Consider the following 22,277-nt stretch of genomic DNA (forward strand, 5'->3'; position numbering starts at 1 on the left):
CATCCCTGGAATGTGGGTAGGAAACAGGAAGGAGTCAATTGGAATGCGGGAGGATAAAATTATATTAGAGCAAGATTAACAGAAATGGGTTCTTAACGATCAACTCTCTTATGGGAGAACCCAGAATGAGAGGTTGCTGTTCAAATATAAGATGTACACTTAAAGCAGACCAGACATTATTTTTCCTTAAAGACCAGTGGATGCAATTAAATATTTTAAAGCCAGAAGTATATCAACAAGATGCAAGATGGTAACAGGTTATCTGGGGTGGCGAGGAATGCTGAGTGAAGGCTATGATCATCTCAAATAGCGAAAGATGTTGGAGCAGCTGACTGGTCAGACTGGAGCACCAGACTGATTAATGGGATGGTGGGACTGACATATAGAAGAAATACTGAATGAACAAGGGTTATACTCATTTGAATTTAGATGGATGAGATGGGATCTCCTTGAGACATATAAAATATTGTCAGCGCTGGACATGTTTGATACAGAAAGAATTTTCTCCCTATTGGAGAAGTCTACAACAAGGGGTCACGATCAAAGGACAAGGGGAAAGCCATTTAGTACTAAGATTAGGGGAAACCTTTTCACTCAAAGAGTGGTGAACAGGGAATTCGGCCCCACAGAAAGCTGTTGACACCAGTTTGTTAGGTACATGTTCAAAATTAAGTTAGACATGGTCCTTATTGATGAAGATTTGAAGGGGTATGGAAAGCTGGAATAGGGTATTGATCAGCCATGTTCATATTGAATGGTGATGCAGGGTTGAAGAGCTGAATATGAAGAGCTTAATGGCCTTCTCCTGCTCCTGTGATTCTGTATTCAACGTCTGCTCCCAATTAGCATGTTTATTTTAGTAAATTATAGCACAGCACAGACAACACAACTAACTTGGGCATGACTACTCCCAGAAACAATAATGTGAGAATGACCAATGGTCTTATTTAATAGGTTGATTAAGAAATAAATATTGGACCACATATGACAGTAAACAACTGGAAATGAGTGGTCCTTCTTGCATTACTGAATTCTAGAGAAAGTTCAAAGCTCTCCCTGACAAAAGTCATCCCTTCCTACCACCCCCTTGAGTTGTGTGGTGACACTTTAAGAAGGCATTGTCACACAGATACTGTATCACACAGAGTTATCCTAAACCCTAGACCTCTCATACATCGCTATAGAAGTTGAAGAACCACCACATCCATAAATAATGTGAGCTGAAAGGCATTTATTACTAAGATAATTTAAAAGTCAAAAACTGGGCATAAACTCTTTTGAGTTATCAATAACTCAAAAGACTGGAGTTACAGAACAATACGCTTTTATTTACAATAAACTTGAAGGTCATCCTGGGCTGTGACCCAGGCTTTCTGGAGAGGGGTTATGGTTTTGGAGATTAGGGGAAACCTTTTCACTCAAAGAGTGGTGAACAGGGAATTCGGCCCCACAGAAAGCTGTTGACACCAGTTTTTTAGGTACATGTTCAAAATTAAGTTAGACATGGTCCTTATTGATGAAGATTTGAAGGGGTATGGAAAGCTGGAATAGGGTATTGATCAGCCATGTTCATATTGAATGGTGATGCAGGGTTGAAGAGCTGAATATGAAGAGCTGAATGGCCTTCTCCTGCTCCTGTGATTCTGTATTCAACGTCTGCTCCCAATTAGCATGTTTATTTGAGTAAATTATAGCACAGCACAGACAACACAACTAACTTGGGCATGACTACTCCCAGAAACAATAATGTGAGAATGACCAATGGTCATGATTACATTCACAGAAGTGGGCAGAGCCAGATACTTCACCACAAACAAGCAATGATTAAAATGTTGAACACCACCATTAAGATATGCAGCATAGACTTCAATTGTATTAAAGGCTCAGCTACAACAATTTGCATTCATGATGCACTTCAACATGTCAAAGCATTTTGAGGGAGGTGGCATGACTTGATACTAAATAGGATGCAAGGCAAGGTGACAGCCAAGCATGACTAAAAATATACATTTTTTTGCATGTATTTATTGGAAGGCAATAGGTAGTCAATATTTTGGGTTGTAATCCTATATCATGGTTAACTGTCTATTACCTTCCATGGATACTGCCTGTCTTATTGAATTTGCGTGGAAGGAAATAGACAGGAAAAAAGATCAAAGAGAATTTCAGAAATTAGCATAAAGACAAATTTTGTACATCTCTCGATGCAGTGGAGGCATCAAAGGGAATCAGATGATTAACACTTATGAGTGAGATATCTGGGTGTAGAATAAGAGGTGGCCAACCTTTTCATTTTTAATTTAGACATACAGCACAGTAACAGGCCATTTCGGCCCACAAGTCCATACCTATATCCCCAGTACATATGCGTGGGCTGAAATGGACTGTATATCTAAATTAAAAATGAAAAGGTTGGCCACCCCTGGTGTAGATGGTCTCTAAAACAGAATGGAGAGAGAGCATGAAGGATTTTTAAATGCAAGCAATAACTGTGTGGAGATTTTAGGCACAGGAAACTAGGCAGGTATGGAGGAGAAATGCAAAATCAGCAAATGCTGGAATCTTGAGCAAACAACGAGAGGCTGGAGGACACAACATCCATTGGAAGGCATGGTCAATCAATGTTTCAGGCTGAAACCCTTTATCAAGACTAACATAGAAAATGGTGATATCAAGAATGTTGAGGAGAAAGGAAACAAAGAAGCTGAGGAGAGAATGAGGTGATAGGATATTGAACAGAAGTTGGGAGAGGTGGAGAGATAGGTAGAGGGAAGAATCATGGGGAGGTAGGGTGGCCATTTCCAAATTTCCTAAAAGGAGGACAAAGTCATAGGATACTATACACACAGTGTGTTTCAAAAAAACATTTTTTAAATAAAATTTAAACAGTTTTGCACAAAAACAACAAATTGAAACACTGTGTGTGTATGTGTGTGTGTGTGTGTGTGTGTGTGTGTGTGTGTGTGTGTGTGTGTGTGTATGTGAGAGAGAGAGTGTGTGTGAGTAAGTGTGAGGGTGTGTGTATATGTGTGTGTGTGTGTGTGTGTGTGTGTGTGTGAGAGAGAGAGTGTGTGTGAGTAAGTGTGAGGGTGTGTGTATATGTGTGTGTGTGTGTGTGTGTGTGTGTGTGTGTGTGTGTGTGTGTGTGTGTCCTCCTTTTGAATGGCCACCCTATGAGGGGAGTTAGAGAAGAAAGCATGAACAGGAGTAGTTAATGAAGAAACAAACAGTGGAACCAGATGGAACTCGGGAGGGGGGGGGAGGGGTTACTTAAAATTGGGAAAAGCTAAAAGGTAGGAAGGGGACAGTTTTGTGGGAATTTGTGAAAGTATTCAACCGCCCGAGTTCTAAGTTGTTAATGCTGGTGAAATAGGAAGGCAGAGAGCTTGGTGATGAGAGAAGTTAAATACAAAGACAACGGATCACACCAGTACCAGTGATTGACTATTTCTACTCATGGGTGCTGGCTGACCCATTGTCCTTCCAGCTTCTCCCTGTACATAAGAAGAGGTATTTTAGGAAATTGGTACTGTTCAAAGATAAACTGCACAGTATATGCATGCACGACCAGCTCAAAGAGAAATGGCTGAAAATAGAGGGACACAGTTGTAGACAAAGTCCAAAAAGAATACTTTCAGTTCTGCCAATGTTGTGGCAAGAATTTTTAATAAGCTTATAACCTAAATGCTTATGGGTTATACTTTTTCTAAATATCAGGCAGGCTCAGATGATCAACAAAAAACATCTCATAGTGACGTAAAAGGTTCAGACGCCAGCTCAGCTGTCAATTGGAACATTAATTTCACTCCTGTTTACCTATTCCATTGAATATTCTGTGAGAACATGCAATGAGCAGCCATCATTTCACCCAGTAATTAGTTAGCATAGTTCCCCTCAGACAAGGCCCAAACTCTTTGAATGCCACCTGTTATGCTTCAGAACAAAAGGTGAAAAAGATTAGACTCTGGTCACAAATACAAGTACAGTTCACTGTGCATATAACTCTATCTTCTACACTTCAGAAAATGAAATTCTATCCAGAAACTGTTCCATGTCTTGAATTGCCTTCCACTTCACTGGTAATTACCCAATCCAATCATAATGGAACTGTAAATGTGGATCTCTGTTTGCTCACATTATTACATTATGGTCACTGAATTTCATAAGTAATATATTAGCTGTGAAGTAGATCAAGGCAAATTGTGGCTATTTGGTGCTCTTTCTTTCTACTTTATTTTAATTTTTCTACTTTATTCAATACTTGAATTTAGCAAGGCATCTCAGCTTCTGAGCACAATGTTTTGCACTGTAGTACAGCAAAAACCTAGCTGAAATAAATTTACAACTGAAATTCTGTCATAGAGAACTGTTATGTCAGTTTATATTGTTCTTAGTATTTCAGTCCATGACTGAAAACAAATAAATGCAATTAGCACATGCTTTTACAAATTTATCTGGATTCACTCAACAATCAATAAGGAAAATCTTTAAAATGCTTTTAAAGATTGAGCAATCAAAGTCTACAACTGAGGTGCTTCTGAAGAATTCATTCATGGTATCTCAATTCATAAATTTATTTTTGATGCAATGAGAGAGGAAAAAGACAATTACAATAAAAGCAAGTTTTAAATTTTTTATGTTGGAACAATGACACAGAATCAGACCATTTAGCTAGCTCATGAAGCCACCAGTATTCATTCAATGTTGAAGCTTCATCCTGTAATAGTTCTATATTTAATCTAGCTGGTTAATACTTCCTACACTTCTATTCAGCCTCCTGATACTTGCATTGATTCTGCTTCTGTCAACCAGTTCTTTTAGTAGTGAGTAATTCATCCTTTGGATCAAGAAGTTCCCTCTGAATTGCCTATGGATTTTTTCTGACTATTTTATATTGATGACTTTTAAATATGTTCTTCCTTAGATGTAAAAGCATTTTCACGTTATCCATTCAATCAAAACCCTTTCATCTCTTGAAAGGTCTATTAGATAATCCATCAGCCTTCTTTCTCAGCAAGAAAAGGCATTCCCCCTATCTATCCTTTCACTACACATGATGCAAGAGTAAGACCTGTGTCTCAACATGACAAGACAAGGCAAAAGAAATGATCATGGACTTCAGGAGGACAAGGAATAACCACCCTCCACTACTTATCAACAACTCTGCAGTGGAGAGAGAGGAGAGCACCAAGTTCATTGGAGTTCACTTAACTAGTGACCTATCATGGACACACATCTCCTCATTTCTCACGAAGGTGCAACAGCGACTGTACTTCCTGTACGGGCTACCATTATGTCAACCTTCTACAGAAGCTCTATTGAGAGCATCCTGGATGGATGCATCACAGTTTGATGTGGTTGCTGCAGAGAAAGTGATTGGAGGTCAATCCACAGGACCATAAGAGCAGCAGAGAGGATCACTGGAGTCTCCCTCCACCCCATCAACGAGATCTACCAGGATCGTTGCCTGAAGAGGGTGCGCAAAATCAATGAGTACCTCTTCCAACTTGTATACAGCATCATTCAGCTGCTCCCATTGGGAAAGAGATACAGGAGTACCAAAGCCACCATCACAAGGCAGAGGAACAGCTTCATCCCATGACATTGAGAATGCTAAACGACCAAAGCAACTGCTCACATTATGAGACTTTCATATTCACAAAATGAAATGTATTTAATTATTTATTTATTTATGTGGATAATCGTTCTACATGTGTATTCATGTGTATTGTTTATCTGTATGAGTTTCAAGTCTGGTTGTATATCTGCATGTTTCACACTGAGGACTAGAGAATGGTGTTTCATTGGGTTGTACTTGTGCAATCAGATCAAGGTTGGCGTTAGAGCGAGTGTTAGTGGGGTTGGAGGTGTGAGGGCATCGGGGCACAATCTTCTGCTCTAAAACTCATTCAGTGGGAGGGTTGGGGGGGGTTTGCTGGTGGTGACCTACCTGCCCGGGTGGGACACAGTTTGACTGTTGTGGGGGGGGGGGGAAAGTGCAGGTGGTGGCCTACCTTCCGGGTGGACGTACATCTCCTGCATCCCTCTGACAAAGGCAGCCAAAGCACAGCTTTTATTGCATGGAGAGTCACTGGCATGCGTCAAGCCGAACGCTGGTGATGTTTGATGCACGCTAGTGACATGGGCGTGGAGTGGGTCTGAGAGCAAGCAATGGGTGTGAGCTTATGTGGACACAGCACCTCACAAGGAGGGTCCATGTCTGCAAATGACCATAGTGCCAACCATGAATCAGATGAAAATAAATTTGTCTTTAACACATACATCTTCATATTTATAGTATTAGCCTCGAAAAGATTTTCTGCATGCTCTCTGGTGCTTAAAGGTGTGTTCTGATCAAAGTAAGGTAGAGATTTAAACAAGAAAATGGAAACAGTAGCAGGCTTCTTGACAACTCAAGTCTGTCCATCATTCCATTACTTTTGGATGTGATCTCACTTGTTTGGGTGCAGTAACCTATGTTTGCATTCCAGTTCCCTTGAAATGAAAGCCAACATTTCATTAGCCTTGCTGTTTACCTGCTGCGCTTATATGTTTTGTATCACACATGAAAACTCAAATTGCTTTGTGCTTCGGCTATCAACAGTCTTTATCTTTATTTAAAAATATATCTGTTCTATCGCTCTTCCTTCCAAAATAAAATTTACATTTTATCTTATCTTCCATTTGCTTGCATTTAGCCCACTCACTAACAATTTTTCTGTAAACCGGCTAAATGCCCCAAAAAGCTTGACATCTCTACTTTTATCTCATCTCCAAATCTGGCTTCTTGTAAATCAGGATCTGATCCATGCAGTAATACAAGGGTTATGGTTTGCCAGCCTGATGGTGACCCTAGATCACTGCCTACTCTTTTCTGTAGGTAAACTAATCCTTTAACCATTATATTGTATTCCTTCCAATAATAAAAGCTCTTATTTTACAAAGCAACCATTTCCTAATATCTGTCAAACAGCTTTTTGACATCTAAATATTTTTTTTTCCTTTCTTACCGAAACACCTCAAAAACTCTTAATAAAATTGTTTTCCCTTTCATGAATCTGCAGACTCTACCTGATCCAGTTTGTGACTTCCAAAATTTTCTGTTACCTCCCATGAGTTTTTTTTTTCATTTTTTCCTCCTATCCTTTTTGAATTAGTGTATCACACCGGCAGAATTGCAGTTCTTCCCTGTCTCCAGAATCTCTGGACTTCTGGGGTTTACTACCACTGCATCCATTTCTTCTAGGATTCAAGGAGGACGACTGCAATTTTCTAGTGATGGTGTTGCTAATTCCACTATAATTATTTAGTATTAATAGGATATTCATAAATAATTTCTCCATTTCCAATAATCATTTTCCTAGGCTCATTCCTCATATCACTGCAACATCACTCTTACTTTGTCAAATCTTTGCTCACTGCATGTATATGTTGTCCAATGTTTATGACAATAAATATTACTATTCTTGCTAGTTTAACCTTGGTTTTATTTTCTCCTCTTTTCCTTTCAATCCTCAAATTGCTGGATTCACAATTAACTTTCATGCTTATCAGTAATTTATTCCATTTTCTCCTTCAATTTACATTCCTCCTCAGCCACCCAATTCATTCCTCCACCCCTTTGAATCTTTTCTCCTCATTGGAATGTTCTTTTTGCTGCAGATAATGAAATACCTCCTTACAATGAATTTCACTGCTTGCCGACTATCTTGCCTGTCTATCTATTTGTCCAGTGTACTTTAGCCAACTCTATCTTCGTTTCTTAACATGTTCGTTTACTCCGGTTTAACACAACTATTTCAGATCCACTCTCAAACTGGTTTAATTCTGTACTGGTGTGGTCACTACTTCTTAGGCAATCCATCATTGATATTATTGATTAAACCTGACTCATTACAGATTACAGGATCCAAAATAGTTTATAGCTTGATTGGCTCCATATTATGTCATTCTAGGAAACAAATTGAATTCCTCTCCATTCATTCTTTACCACCATTTCCAAAGTGGTTCACTCAATGTTCATGAAGTCACCTATAACTAATGCAGTGGTCTCTTTACACCTTCTTCTTTTTCCACGTTGTTTCTTGATTTAAATTCATTTTGGTTGCTAGTTGGGCCTGAAACACCATTCCCATCATTGTCTCCATTCCCTTGCTAATTATTCCTTCCACGATGCTAGATCTTCTCAGCTTAAGTCCCCTTCCTTATTTTTTTTAAATTGCCAATCTACTGATTTTCTTTCCTGTCTGTCAAACATCACTGAACAATGAGGTCATCATTTAAATCTTCTTGTAATCTTGCCTCCAGGCTATCAAATCAACTTGGAGTAAAAACATGCAAAAATGGTGGAGGACCTCAGCCGGTCTCACAGTGTTCAAAATACCCTCCAACCGGATAGTATTAACATTGACCTCCAGTTTCCATTACTGACATCTCAAAAAATAAGGAATAAGCAAAGAGCAGGAAGGTGTCAGAATAAAGACTGAAGACTGGTAGGGGAAGGAGTACAAACCAACAAAAGGTGATAATCGGATATGATAGAAGAAGTGAGAAATGATATTGGCTCTGTGAAAAGAGAGCGAGGGAAAAGGGAAGAGAAAGCAGGGAAATGGCAACAGGAAGAAGTGGGTGGGGAGTGGGGGTTGTTCCTCCAATTTGTGAGTGGTCTCAGTCTGACAGTGCATGAGACCACAGACAATCATGTCAGCGTGGGAATTGAAATGAGTGGCCACTGGGAAATCCATGTTATTGTGGTGAAGAGAGCTGAGGTGTTCGCCCAGTCTGTGCCCAATCTCTCCAATGTAGGGAGGAAACTATATAGATTTTGATACAGCTCCCCTAACATTAATCCCCAACTTTGGATCTACTTTATTCCTCTCCCTTGTTTGATCCTCATTTTTCTGTATTTCATCTCTATCTTAGTTTCCTCCACACTCCCTCCCCCACTCCCCACCAACTCCATCATATACCCACTCCCCTGACATACATATAAATCCTCCCCTTAGCATGAACAAACACCCCCTAGTCCCACCTGTATGTATCCTATCCAACTTCTGCAGCTTCCACCTTTCCTGGAACAGTTCTCAATGCCTCAAGAATCTAAACCTCACCCTGCTATACCATATCCAGTTTCTGCAACTTAAGGCTCGATTTGTTTTATTGACTGATAACCTATACTACCGTACACAAGACTGCTGGGGAAAGGTCATGCCGCATCCATAGGAAGTAAAAGGCAATCAACGTTTCATGAAGAATCTTGAAAAACAGACAGGTGCCTGAATAAAAATGATGGGGGTGGTGAGGGGGAAGAGGAAGAGAGGAGAGGAGGGACTAAGGGGAAAGGGGAGGGGCACAAGCTAAACATTCTGAGCTAATAGGTGGGTATAGGTGGGAAGGTAAAAGAGGAAGAAGCAGAGAAGTGATGGGGAGAGCAGAGAGAGCTAAGGGAAAAGGGTGCAGAACTGGAGAAAATGTGACAGATGGGCAGGGAAAGAGGGAGATTGGGGAGGGGATTAACAGAAATTGGAAGTCAATATTGATGCCATGTGATTGGTGATGTGTCTCCAATTTTTAGGTACTCTCCATCTAGCTGTACGTGAGCCCAATGTAACAATAATGTGCAGAATTAAAATGGTTGGCTATTGGGAGGTCAGTGAAGGTGCTCAGCAAAACAATCTCGCAGTCTTTGTCCACCCTCCCCCATGTAGAGGCCACATCAGGAACACCGGATACAGTAAATGACCCGACAGATCCATAAGTGGGGTAGCTTCACTTGGAAGGACTGTTTGGAACTCTGAACAGCGATGAAGGAGAAGGTGCAGGTAGGATTTCTTGTGGTGTTTAAATAAGTTCATTAACTTTTATAACACAAGAACCAAGAGATAAGCCTTTTAATCATTTTCTGATCTATCTCCTGTAACTTTAAATAAATGAATGTGAATTAATACTAGAAAGAACTAAATCTTGTGATTTAATAGTTGCCATTTTCTTAGCAAATACTTCATATTATATTTCAAATTTGTTAAAATGTCCCTGTAGCTAAAACAAAAGTTTGCTTCTTTTAAGCTTTCTAATAGATCAGGAAAAATGTCCCACTGGTATGAGTAAAATCCAATGGCAATTAATGCAAGATGGGGATGTGGCCCCATGTATTAAACTGGCCAACTTTGGAACCACAACTTTGCCAAAACATAGCAGAACCCTGTTCACAGTGACATTATGTGATTTCTGCACTTATTTCCACAAATGATAGTTCACCAAAACAATGGGTCAATCAAAAGAAAATCTGGATCCCAGGAGCTTATCATAACCATGGCCAGCATGAGCAGTACAATGTATCCTACTTAATATCTAAGTTATCTTTGTACTAATCAAGCAAACATTATTTGATCAGTGAATTGAATGAAGCAACTTTAGATTACCAAGATAAGGCCGATGTGTTCTGGTCGAAAACTAATTGTTGTCAAGTGTAATTGTCAACTGCTATTTTCACCCATTTTCACAATCTGTACCTGAGGACATCCCTTCAAATGTATACTCAAATGTATATTTGGCTCTCTGACCCAGCCAATTATACTTGAATATTTTCTGGCAGGCCTAAGTGCTTTCTTTTAGCATGAATATGAAACTAATTAAAATTGCAAAGTGTGCAACATATCCCACAGACCTTTATGAACAGCATAATACTTTTCAAGCCTCCTACAAAAGAGAAGGTATTTGATAATGAAGCACAGTTTGAATATAGTTTGATTCCACAACAACCCTCAAACCCCCAACATTCTAGTTCTGAGTTATTGGTTAATTCATGGGACTTGGGTCTCTCTGACAACCCAATATTTATTCTCGATGTAACTGCCTTGATTTGGGGAAATTGCTATATTTCACTGCTCCAATACTGTCAGTAAATAGGATGTTCCAGATTTTGATCCAATAGCAATCAAAGTCCACAATATATTTCCAATTAGGGATGATAGAATTGGCAACACAAACAAAAAAATTACCTTTCAAAACTAATGGCCATTAAAGTATACAGCAGCCAACCAAATATAAAATTTCTATACCACCTTTTATTTACAAAAGAAGTTTTCAGAAGTCAGGAACATTTAAATTTAGCAATAAATATTGTAATGATAAACTGAAAATAGCTAAATGAGTGATTTTCAATAATTATCTTTCAAAGTAATCTAAATAACATGACTGTAAAAGCCAAAAGCTGCTGTATTGAGGTTTGTAGTTCTCTTAATAGCACAGTCATGTGACTGAAACTCCAAAAAATGCTAAAGCTAAACGCTAATTCTTCCACATTAATATTTCAAGCAGCAACACACCCAATCTATTCATTGTCTGCATGTTAGGTAAATTAACTGCTGCTGGTAGGGCTGTTTAATGTAGTAAATTCCAATATGATTAAGACAGATAAACAAGATAACCACCCCCGAAGAAATAGTGATTATTTATCTTCTACTTGCATGTTTATTTGTGCTAAATTTCATAGCCTGCATTTAATCCTTCAAGTGCAGCACAGAAAGATAAATCAAATGTTCTCTGGAGAATGTTCTTTACAGAATTTGAGCTTAATTTTAAAACTGTAAAATTTGATTTCACTTTAATTTTATGTTATAAATTCAATTTTTCAACAAATTTGCAACAATGATCGTTTTCAGGTGTCTACCAGTCCACTGATGATGTTGAATGGCATTTTGAAAACAAATAAATCAACTAAATTGAAAAATACATATTCTGAAATTAGTTTAAATATTCATGTTTTTATCTCCTGTTTATCAGTGGTACAAAATTATTTACTGCAACGCGTTCAACATTGTGTTCATTCTAATTAATGTCTATAACCATAGCAAGATAATTGACTTGATAGTTTTTATTGAAGAACTTGCATCTTGAATTTGTTACCTCTGAAAATGGTACTTGATACATTAAATCAACCTAGATTTGTTTATTACCATTCGTTAGTTATTCAACAAGGTGTAATATTTCAATGGATTTACAATGAAAATAGTGAGCAAATAAAATCTGTCACTGTCATTCCTTGTCTTCTGATGCCTCAAAATGTCTATTTGTCATATTTTTAAATATATAAAATGGAACATTATCTTTTGCATTTCACACAATTAACTGACTAAAAAACATGCCCCATGGTCAATGATGAAGGGATGAGGTTCAGTGCTCACATTGTAGAAATTCATGCATGTAAAACTTCAGCAGATTCCGTGAGGTGATTTCCCTGTTTCCTGAGTTATCAAGAGGTAGAATATTTTGTGTGGGGTGTGGGTGGGGATAGGGTGGAATCCACAGTATCCAGAACAGTAATCTCATTACTATGCAATATTAAGGATTCTGCCATTTGAAAAATAATTATAGCCCTAATGTTTATACAGATTTAAAATATTTCAACACTTCATTGAGATCATAATTAATTTATGTTTGATCACAAATTTAAGGGAGTATAAAGTAAAAAGTACATAATTTTAAAATCCATGCAATTGTCAAAATTGTGAATGGCTAAAATTCTCTTCTTCAGAAATAATGTCTTGAATCACCATGGAAGCCACTATTATACAAAAAATGAAGTCCATATCAATTTGCAGATTTTGTGGGGTTTTTTGCACCAGCACGATTCGAAGGAATAGTGCATCACCAAGAGCAACTTCTAGATGTCTGTATTTAAATATACTAGTGTAGTCAGCAGAAATTATGCACAGTTTCATCGTGGGATGATGGTAAGCAATGACATTTTGTAATGGCAATCAATGGGGAAATATTCAAAACATATTATTCCAGAAATTGTGGCATTTCAGAAAATAAAATTTTAGGTTCTTCAAATATAAAACTTGATATTTTTCCGGCCTTTGCAACAGTATTACCAATAAATATAAAAAACTGGTAAATAAACTATATTGGATTAACTTTATTACTTATCCAGCCAATTTCTGGATTAAAGATCAAAACATCATCAGACCCAATACATCTGCGAGGAAAAATACTCAGCTAATAGGCACACTAAACTGCCGAGGCCAGCTGGTATATCCGTTTCATAACCAAATAATGCACTGCAGCAGATAATTTACTTACTAAATACCATGGAGCCAGAGCTAATGGAGACATTGATAATAGTAAGGTTACTGGTTGCTGAATAATAGTTGTGGTGGCAGATGTGGGAATACATGAAAAAGATTCAATTAGACATTAACTGGAAAGGTAGAATAGTAAGTACTTATAGAGTTCAGATGACATGTTTGTGGCATGATACAACAGAATCAACTGACTAAAAACATGGACCTGGATTTTATGGGTTAAAAAATAAACAAAAAGTACCTGATAGTGGACTTGATTTATACCTTGCAACCAATTTACTCATTTTATAATGTTTGTCATAAAGGTTTATTTTAACATTTAAGCTGACATCACCACACAGATGTTATACATCACACTACTTGCAAAGAAATATAATTGATTAACAAGAAGAGTTAGTGGAAGAATACTAGAAAAAATAGAATCATGGGTTCCAATTACACACCATACAGTTGCAAATACATTGTCGGTCACGGATATGAAGTTCCAGCAGTTAAGAACACAAGAACAAAATAGAAATATTGTATTCTAGGATGCCTACTACATTATAATCAATGATACAAATGATGAAAGCTTCATATTCCTTAGCAGAAAAGTAACAAGGTACATTAGTCTCCAAAGCATTTCACAATTCAATTCATTTTACTAAGATTTGGCCATTCACTGGAAATATTTTGGCACAAACTAATAAAAATGTGAAATAGGTATATTGTGTAATAAAGTTTAGTGTTTTCAGTCCATTGCATAAAGTGGACTTTCTTGGAGAAATAAACTCAACTTAAAGGTACATAAGATGCCTCTAGGGAGGTGAACATTTTGAAAAGTGCATTTAAAATAATGATTTTTTTTGCTAGAAAATCAACTTTCATCAAATTCCCACAATCTTCAGCCAAGAACAATTAACTCAGCATTTGCATTTGGCCCCATTGCAGCCATGTTAATTTTCTGGATAACATGGTATCAGAAAAAGAAATCTGAATAGTATAACTTAACAATAAAATATAAACCAACTTTGTTTATAGGGGTTTAACTGGCCAACTGTGTTGTTACTTTATGGGCGACCACGGAATTTTCTTTAAAACTAGAATTCCTACAGGAATTGCTTCTTTTATGAAATAAATACCCCCCCAAAAAAATGAACAGTTCTGCAAAAAAAAACTCCTTGGATTTATTGCAATTTTCACCCCAAAGACAAATACAGAAAAGTGCTGGAGAAACTCAGCAGGCCCACACAGCATACCTAAGAGGCAAAGATATTTCACTAATGGTTACTTTGATGAAGGGCTCAGGCCCAAATCTTTGCCTCCTATGGAAGCTGTGGGACCTGCTGAGTTACTCCAGCATTTTTATGCATTTACTACAATCACAACGTCTGCAGACTTCCTTATTTAACAGAAATAATCTTTTTTGTTTCAAGATGTTGTACCAGTATGTTACACAAATCCTTGGGTCAAAGAGAAGTAAATCAGGGTATTTTCGCTCTGCTTCATATTTTGCTTAATCAAAACACAAAGCATATCCAGTGGGTAACAACAATATGAGGAGAATTAGATGCGGGTTCCCAGATAAATTTGAGGTACTTTATGCTGACAAGATTTAGATCTGGGTATGCGGGGAAGGATCACTCCATTAATTTGTATTCTCATGGATGTCTGCTTCTCTTCCTATCTAATCAATTAATTAATCGCGTTGATAATCAACAAATAACAAGCCATATTTTTGGCAAACACTTACTGGAGAGTCGCCCAAATCAATGTTCGACACATTTTTCGCTCTTTCCCTTAAATCTTCCTCAAACTCGGCATATTTTGGATCTTCGGGTTGCCGATAGGTAATGATCATCACCGACTGCCGGGGAAACAAAAACACGTTGTGACTATTCTTGGTTCATTCAACGCTCTTGAGCAGCGTGGGTGGGTGGGGTAGAGCAGGGCAAAGCTTTATACCACTGTATAATCAGAGCGTTTTACAACCATTAAAGAAAGGAAGCAACACATGGCCATAAAATTGGGAAATACATATCTTGTGAAACGGTTAATCTATTTGGGGGAGCGCTGTTCAAATAAAACGGGGGTGGAGATTAACGTGACAAAGTCCATGATATCCTAATACATCTACTCTATGGTTGCTATATGCAACCATTTTTTGACACTCTGAGACGATTTATTTTTGAAGTGGTTATATTACCCTACGATACAAAGGAAAAGCATTGCGTAACCACGAACAGATTGGATGGGGAAAAACAGACGTTTACAGTTTATTACTGTCGCCTGATGATAGGTAATTTTAAAACGCACTGAGTTTTACAATCGACAAGATTTTCTCCTGCAAGCACAAAGACCTCTAACAGAAGAGGTTTTGTGGACCATGTGTTCAATGAAAGAAATGTGTGTACTGTACTTTGAAAGCCTCTTTGAGGAGGGGCTCGTGGCTGTGGTTCACTTCCCAGGGTTTGTTGAATTGTCCGGTTGACTCCCCTTTCAGACTCTCGCCAAAAAGATCAATATAAAAAAACACATAGTCGCCTTCCGTCATCCCTTCTTTCTGCGCGTAGAACATTATCTGCTGAAATTCATCCAAAGGGAAACATATATAAACAACTGGAAAAAAAAGAGAAGCGATGCGGTGTAAATCAGTGTTATTTGTACAGAACAAAACCCTTAGTAAACCGCTTAACCCTATTACAACCCATTAAAACTCATCTTAACCAAAGATAGCTCCCCCCCCCCCCCCCAACCTCCAAACATAATGGAGTATTTTAGTTCAGCGCTTTTAAATGTCATGAGTAGCAAAAATATGGTAAGGTTCATGGCGCGGCGCACCTTGCGAGCTCGGGTTAATGGGCCCTTGGAACGGCTCTGATGTGCTCACGAGTTGCCTGCTGAGAGATGGAAAGTTGTGTCTTCCACGTTTCATTACTGGAAATGGATTACTGCGAACTGCAAACGCTCTATCTTGCCACAGTCTGTATTTGTGGTCCAAATGCTCACACAAACTATGTGCCCGATGCACCGCTCGTCAATGCAATTTATCACGTTTACAGTCGACTGCGAGGTAATGATTTCGCAGTCATTAATTAAATGTTTTCTCTTAAAGTCTTCCCTTATTCCCTTTTTTTTTCTTGATTCAGCCGGTGCCTCGCTGACAGATGTATCGCATCTGCGGGACAACGGATGCTGATTTGTCCCTATGCACGTTATCAGGTTGTACCTGATAAAGTGTGTGTCTCACGCTCAATGTCGTCCCCAACATTTCTGGAGCTAACCTATCCGTTGAAACCTGGCGTCATTGTTCTAAAACCGTGAGGATCCCGCTCCTCTCTCACAGCCTGAACAAAAGTTATCTCAACAGTCCAGGCAGCAAGGAAAGTTTTAATCTAGACCTCGCAGAAATGATACGACGGGGGATATCAATTAGCGCAGCGGGCTGGTTTATTTTAAAAAAAAGATGCTTATTGAAGAGCGGGGAAGTAGAGCGCGATTGACGAAAGGCAACTCAGTGTTTAGGAGATGAAATGTTACTTCATTTACTAACTTCCCTGCCAATTGACACGCAATTTCTCACTCATGCGATGGGGCGCCTAATAATATCAAACCTCTTTAACGTTAGAAGTTGGGGGTGAGGGGGGTGGGGGGTGTCCGGAAATCCACTTACTCCGGGTGTAGTGCTTAATGAAATAGACAATATCTATGATATCGGTCTCGCGCCGTTCTTGGCCCACAATATTTTCATATTTCACCGTCATGTTTGGGAAGTCGTTCTCCAGGGAAGTGTAAATCCCTTCGCCGATGAAGAAAAAGGGACGGTCATCGTCCTTTAGTTCCCGGTAGACAAGGGCCACCCTGGAGGTCCAGTTGAATGTCTCGTGGATGTGTTTGGCAAATTCGCCCAGTTTGGTGTAGCTGGGACCGGTCCGGATCGTGGTGTTGTACTCTCCCGTTTTGTTGTCGAAGCCGAACGCCGACGCTCCGCTGGTGACCAGGGGCAGGTTCCAGTGGCTGGCGAACCTGGCCACGGGGGCCGCGGCGTACATGCAGCCGGGACCCACGATCGCATCGGGGTCGCTTTTCAGCTTGAAGTCCACGGCGTTGAAGGGGGCGAGGCTCTGGGAGCACACGCCGTCCTTCTCGCTGCTCTTGAACATGTAGGTGAGCTCGTAGCCGTTCAGCAGCTCCTTGTCCCGGTTAATCCGCTCGATGGCCAGTTGGATGGCGGGACCGACTCGCGGCCAAGCCCAGGGGTAGTTGGTATTATTGTGGGGCAAGACGATGGCGATGCTGATGGGTCGGAGGGCTCCTGGCGATCGGCCCGTGCCCGTGGCGAAGTAGAAGAAAAGAAAGAAACATCGCACCTTCATGGTTCGCGCGAATGTACAATATGCGACAAGGAAACCAATCGGCGTCTTCAAAAATCTACCCTTTTATGTTTTCCACGCAGACATCTGGAAAGGAGAATAAAAAAAAGTGCAATCACGCTGAAACTGACCAAAAGTCGTGAAATTGACGAGCTTTGGAATTCCCCTTGTTTTACTCACTTGGTCATCTGCATCTATTATTCCACCAGGTCGTTGGCCGCCTTCATTCTCCCGCCATGAGCTGTCCCATCTGGGTGACAATTGATCAGAACTGGTCCATTCATCTTTTTTTCTCTCTCTTGCTCGTCTCTCGATCTACATCGATCGTTTAAGGGGAGAGAGAGAGAGAGAAAACCCTCCCAGCCTCAGTGATTACCATAGAGGGCCTCCACTTGGTGTGAGCAGCCCTCGGCCAGCACGTCAGCGAGAGGCAACGCGCCGGAGACAAGTGGGGCGAAAGCGCCACCTGGCAGCGCAAGGCGTCAGCGGCACGGCGTCCACACCAGCGCAGCATGCACTCGGCACAGGTCTGTCACCCAGGACCCGGGACCCTTTCTTCATCGGCATCAACATAACGTTGGCAGCCGCAAGCGTGCACGTTGTCTGCTGTTTGACTTTCTTTCCAGTGAGATGATATGTCTCTCGCCCTAAGATTTGATTTATTTCTATCAATGATTTAAGAGAGGGGTGGGAGAGAGAGAGGGTGGGGGGAGGGGGCGGAGAGGGAGAGAGATTCAGTCATTCTGGAATTTGAAGGAAGTTGATCGGGAACGACATATAATTTAACAGGACTCCGCTCTGTGTCCTTCGCTGGCAGCTTGGCCAGAGCTGGGAAGTGCACCGTTCGGACGGACCCAACCTGCTACATCAATAATCATTAAAAAAAACACCGCCGGTGTAAATGATGAGCTTCATTCTCTTCCTCCCGTTGTTCTTTATTATAAGCCTGCCTGCCTCTTATATTCAGATCGCGAGAAGAGCGGTATAAACGCTCAACCAAACTGCGAGACTGACCAGAATTTTTTTTTAAACTTTTCAAACTGGCTTCGGATGTCAATCGGGTCGAAAGGAGAGGAGATAGAAATCTGCTTGTACTCAGAACGTGGGAGCAATCAGTATATCTAGGAACAGTGTGCAGATCACATTTGGAGACCCTGCAACCTTTGCAGGTTGAACTTCTCATATTTCTATCCCAACACGAACTCACCTGAATTTCGATAGGAAATTAGGTAAAGTCAAGAGCAGTTTCCTGCTGCGTTAATAGTGACCCCAAAAAAAAAAATGTGGAATGAACACGGGATTAAAACATTTGGGGTAAACAAGAGGGCTGTTAAAATCACACGAAGCTGTGTTTGGGCTGGGTTTAAAGAGCGTCTGCTGCGAACAAATCTGTGCTCGTTTAGTTTTCCACTAATTGCAGCACACCATGTGTTTTCTCCCAAACTCAATGTCGAAACCAGTATTTAAACACAACCAATCCGATTTTCTTTTTGCCCTTCGGCAGCGGTTGTAATTTTTATCACGAGTTGAGCGAAACCCCACTGAACGAAATAACCCGCTCTCCCCTTCAGTTCAATAACCCTCCGAAGACGTGCTTTTCAGTTGCCAGTAAGTAAGAAAAATACAACCAGGCTCTTCTAGTTTTACAGAGGTCACCCTGAAGAGGGAAATTAAATGATAAGGAGAAGGGGACGTAACATTGGTTATTGAATTTGAACGTAAGCCAACGTTTCCTCTTTCTCGAATGGAATACAAGTGTTTACCCAAAAAAAATTAAACATAATGTTGTTAAATTATTTCTAATTCTTGTCATTTTCTGTAACGTGCCTTTAAGAAAGGACTTCACTGAATGACTGGATGCTAAATTGGATGATTATGGGTCGGTTTTGTAATTGATTGGGATGTCGGAAACTAGAAGAGGATGTGAATTAATTGGTGGATGTGAGAAGTGGGTACCTTGGGGAATTTTGATAGAACATCCACATCCGTGGCTTGAAGGAAAATGTAACCCAAATTTCCTTATTGCGCGATATTGAAAGGAATGGTAAATTGAGTTAAATTCTGTGTGAAATTATAATGAAACGGGCATTAAACGAGAGAGAAAAAAATTGTGGCGGATTAATTACATCTTGCAGAAGGGTGAGAGCGAGCATTTGAACCATTTTTCAAAATGGTAGATATATTTAGATAACCTTACATGTGTGTCAAAAAGTTAAAGGTACCTTGTGGCAACGTAATCAAAAAGCTGGTGAAGTGGGGCCTTTTAACCTCAAATGAAGCGGTACTTCGTTTCTACGCTGGTCAGATCCCATGTGGAGAGCAGCATTTAATCTAATTTGCCAATTAACATAAAATGAAGATTTTGCCCGTGTCACGCTCTTAAAATGAGCACGAAAACGTTTAATGGTGAAATCGGCTGTGAAATTAGCACAAATGTTTGCCATCCTCTTTTTGTAATTGCTGACATAAGGAAAAATGTCAAGCTCCAGACATTAGTATTAGTTGAAGTGCGAGCGAAGGCTGTTTCATGCACCCGAGGTTATTAGCTAATTGATGGAAGAGAATCCTGTTCATCCATTGATCAGATTGAAGTATCCTTTCGAGTATAATGAATTACAATAAATAACATAGAAAACTTGTTAATACTCAGCAAATGTGCATGCATGTTTCTACACTGAATGACGCCCAGATCCGGATAGCAAGTCAATCAATTTTAGCCGAATCCTGTGTGGTATTTATTGGAAGGTTGTTTTTCAAATGTCATTGGTTCAGATATCCTGGTTAATGCATTCCTTGCTGAATGCAGCCCGAATTTTGCATGTTAAATGTCAGTTATTTAAAGTGCAATGTTATTATTTTGTGACGGAGTGTTAATAATCCGAGTACTGACCCACATTTTTGCACGGTTTTAAACCGTGAGGTGGAAACTCAACAAGTGAGACTTGAAACTCAAAAGAATTTAGCTTACCCTTTTTCTCATTTAGTTATTTTCCATACGTCGTTAATATGAGTGATTAATTTTACACCGATCAGAACTTCGTGCACCACGAGTTCTCCATACAGGTAGTTTGATTTCGATGGAGTCAGTGAAACTGCAAACTTCGGAAAACAATGGCAAGTAGTCGAAAATCAACGTGCCACTTGGAAGCCCTAGCAAACCACTCGTGGCCAAACGATCCAATCTAGTACAACGGGACAACTAATGAAGAATCGGACCGCACCCGTTGATGAATTGCGTGAATGGATGTAGCGACAGACTCAAGCAACAGAATTTTGCATCCAAACTGTTGAAAATGGCAATTTTAGAATGTCTTTAGTTTTCGCACTTTGTCATGTAAGCGACAGGTCGCCACGCTCGCGTCATCTTTGCAGCCTTTCTTCTCGACTTGTTTCTCCAGACTTGCTCTGCCATCTACTGGAGTCTAACAGTTCTGTTCCCCTGAAGTTCACCAATTGACCAAACCATTTCCTTCTCCGCGCCCTGTGGAATAAATTAATGATTCAATTGGGATAATGCAAACATATTTTCAAGTCTCTCATGATGTCCTTCTTAAATAATATCTAAATATTTTATTAAATTATGTGCACCTGACTTCAATAGTCGATTATTAATGAATTTGTATAGTTAATACAAACTTATAAGTCACCAAGAATAAATAGAACAACCAATTTCAATATATATAATTCCATTTAATATTTTAACATTACTGTTTCTGGATTTTGATGACATCTCATAGCATTGCAATAGGATAGCACTCTCAAAATAATCCATTTGTTAACTAACAAAATAATTGGTGTGTGCATAGATGTTCTTAAGAACAGGAGGTTTTTCCTCAGAAGCTGCATCAGTAGCAAAATGTGGTTGTAAGAAGTGCTACTTTGACGGAATATTGAATCTTGAACTTGCTGGGTTGAGTTTTGTGTCTCCTGGAAGACTTTGTTTTGTTTCACAATTCTTCAACCTTTTGCTTTATTTCATTTTGGTCAAGCTTCTTCTGAGAAGAGTGAATTTGTTGGCTGGCTAAACATCTTTCCTCGTCATTGTTGATGATTGAATCTGATTCAGGTCTTTGGAATGTTTTACATGTGTAAGTGCCAGAGACTTTTGCACAGATTAAGTAGCAGGAGTCCCAGAGTCCACTGCGATGCAATAGTGGTCATAGAGAGCACAAAACAAAGAGAATGGGGTGAGATCCAAACAAAAGCACAGTGCCTGGAATGATCAACATAATTGAGCTAAAAGACTTGAAGGAGAAGAAAATTGATGGTGAAAAATGCCTGCACCAACATCACTGCCTCAGAGAATGACCTTGCAAGAGATGACCCAATTAAGTCAGAGGTAATTGGATACTAGTGGGCTGCAGTCTATCATGAGTAAACTTGGGTTTTTTTTTATCCTTGAAGTGACAGAGGATGAGGGATGACCTGATGGAGGTGTATAAGGTCATGAGAGGAATTGATCGTGTGAATTTTTCCAGGACTGAAATGGCTAATGCGAGGGGGTATAGTTTTAAGGTGCTTGGAAGGAAGCACAGAAGTAGGTTTTCACACAGGTAGTGGTTGGAGAATGGAATTCACTGATGGCAATTGTGCTGGAAGCAGGTACAGATAGATATTTCTTGAGATGCTGGCAGAGAAATGCAATAGTGTAGTTGCTGACATATGAAGGGTGGCACTGTATTTTAATTTCACTGCAGGAGACGATTGATAAATTGGGGTGTTCGAAAGATTAAAAAATGTGGCTACAATAAAGTTTTGAATACAGCAACTGAATATCGTTAACCAGAAGACCAAATGCCTTCACCCATTTCTTCTCAAGCATCTACTGGGGATTTTA

The 22,277-nt window shown here is 39.6% G+C and overlaps 1 protein-coding gene across 2 annotated transcripts in view; it reads right to left on the reverse strand.

The window, feature by feature from the left end:
* The window catches only part of npr2 (natriuretic peptide receptor 2), a 170,363-nt gene extending 152,495 nt beyond the window's left edge, over positions 1 to 17,868 (reverse strand). The window contains exons 1-4 of one of the 2 annotated variants that reach the window (XR_011353438.1): positions 17,621 to 17,868; positions 16,741 to 17,527; positions 15,487 to 15,686; positions 14,821 to 14,934 (exon numbers count right to left, since the gene is read on the reverse strand). Coding sequence is in view for 1 of the 2 variants with exons in the window: in XM_069924222.1 (XP_069780323.1) it covers positions 14,821 to 14,934; positions 15,487 to 15,686; positions 16,741 to 17,443 (1,017 nt within the window). In the remaining variant the exon portion in view is untranslated. The remainder of the gene's footprint in view (positions 1 to 14,820; positions 14,935 to 15,486; positions 15,687 to 16,740; positions 17,528 to 17,620) is intronic. The other variant, XM_069924222.1, reaches the window with a different exon arrangement.
* Positions 17,869 to 22,277: the final 4,409 nt, after the last annotated feature.

Source organism: Narcine bancroftii, chromosome 3 (assembly GCF_036971445.1).
Source record: "Narcine bancroftii isolate sNarBan1 chromosome 3, sNarBan1.hap1, whole genome shotgun sequence".
Taxonomy (NCBI): domain Eukaryota; kingdom Metazoa; phylum Chordata; class Chondrichthyes; order Torpediniformes; family Narcinidae; genus Narcine; species Narcine bancroftii.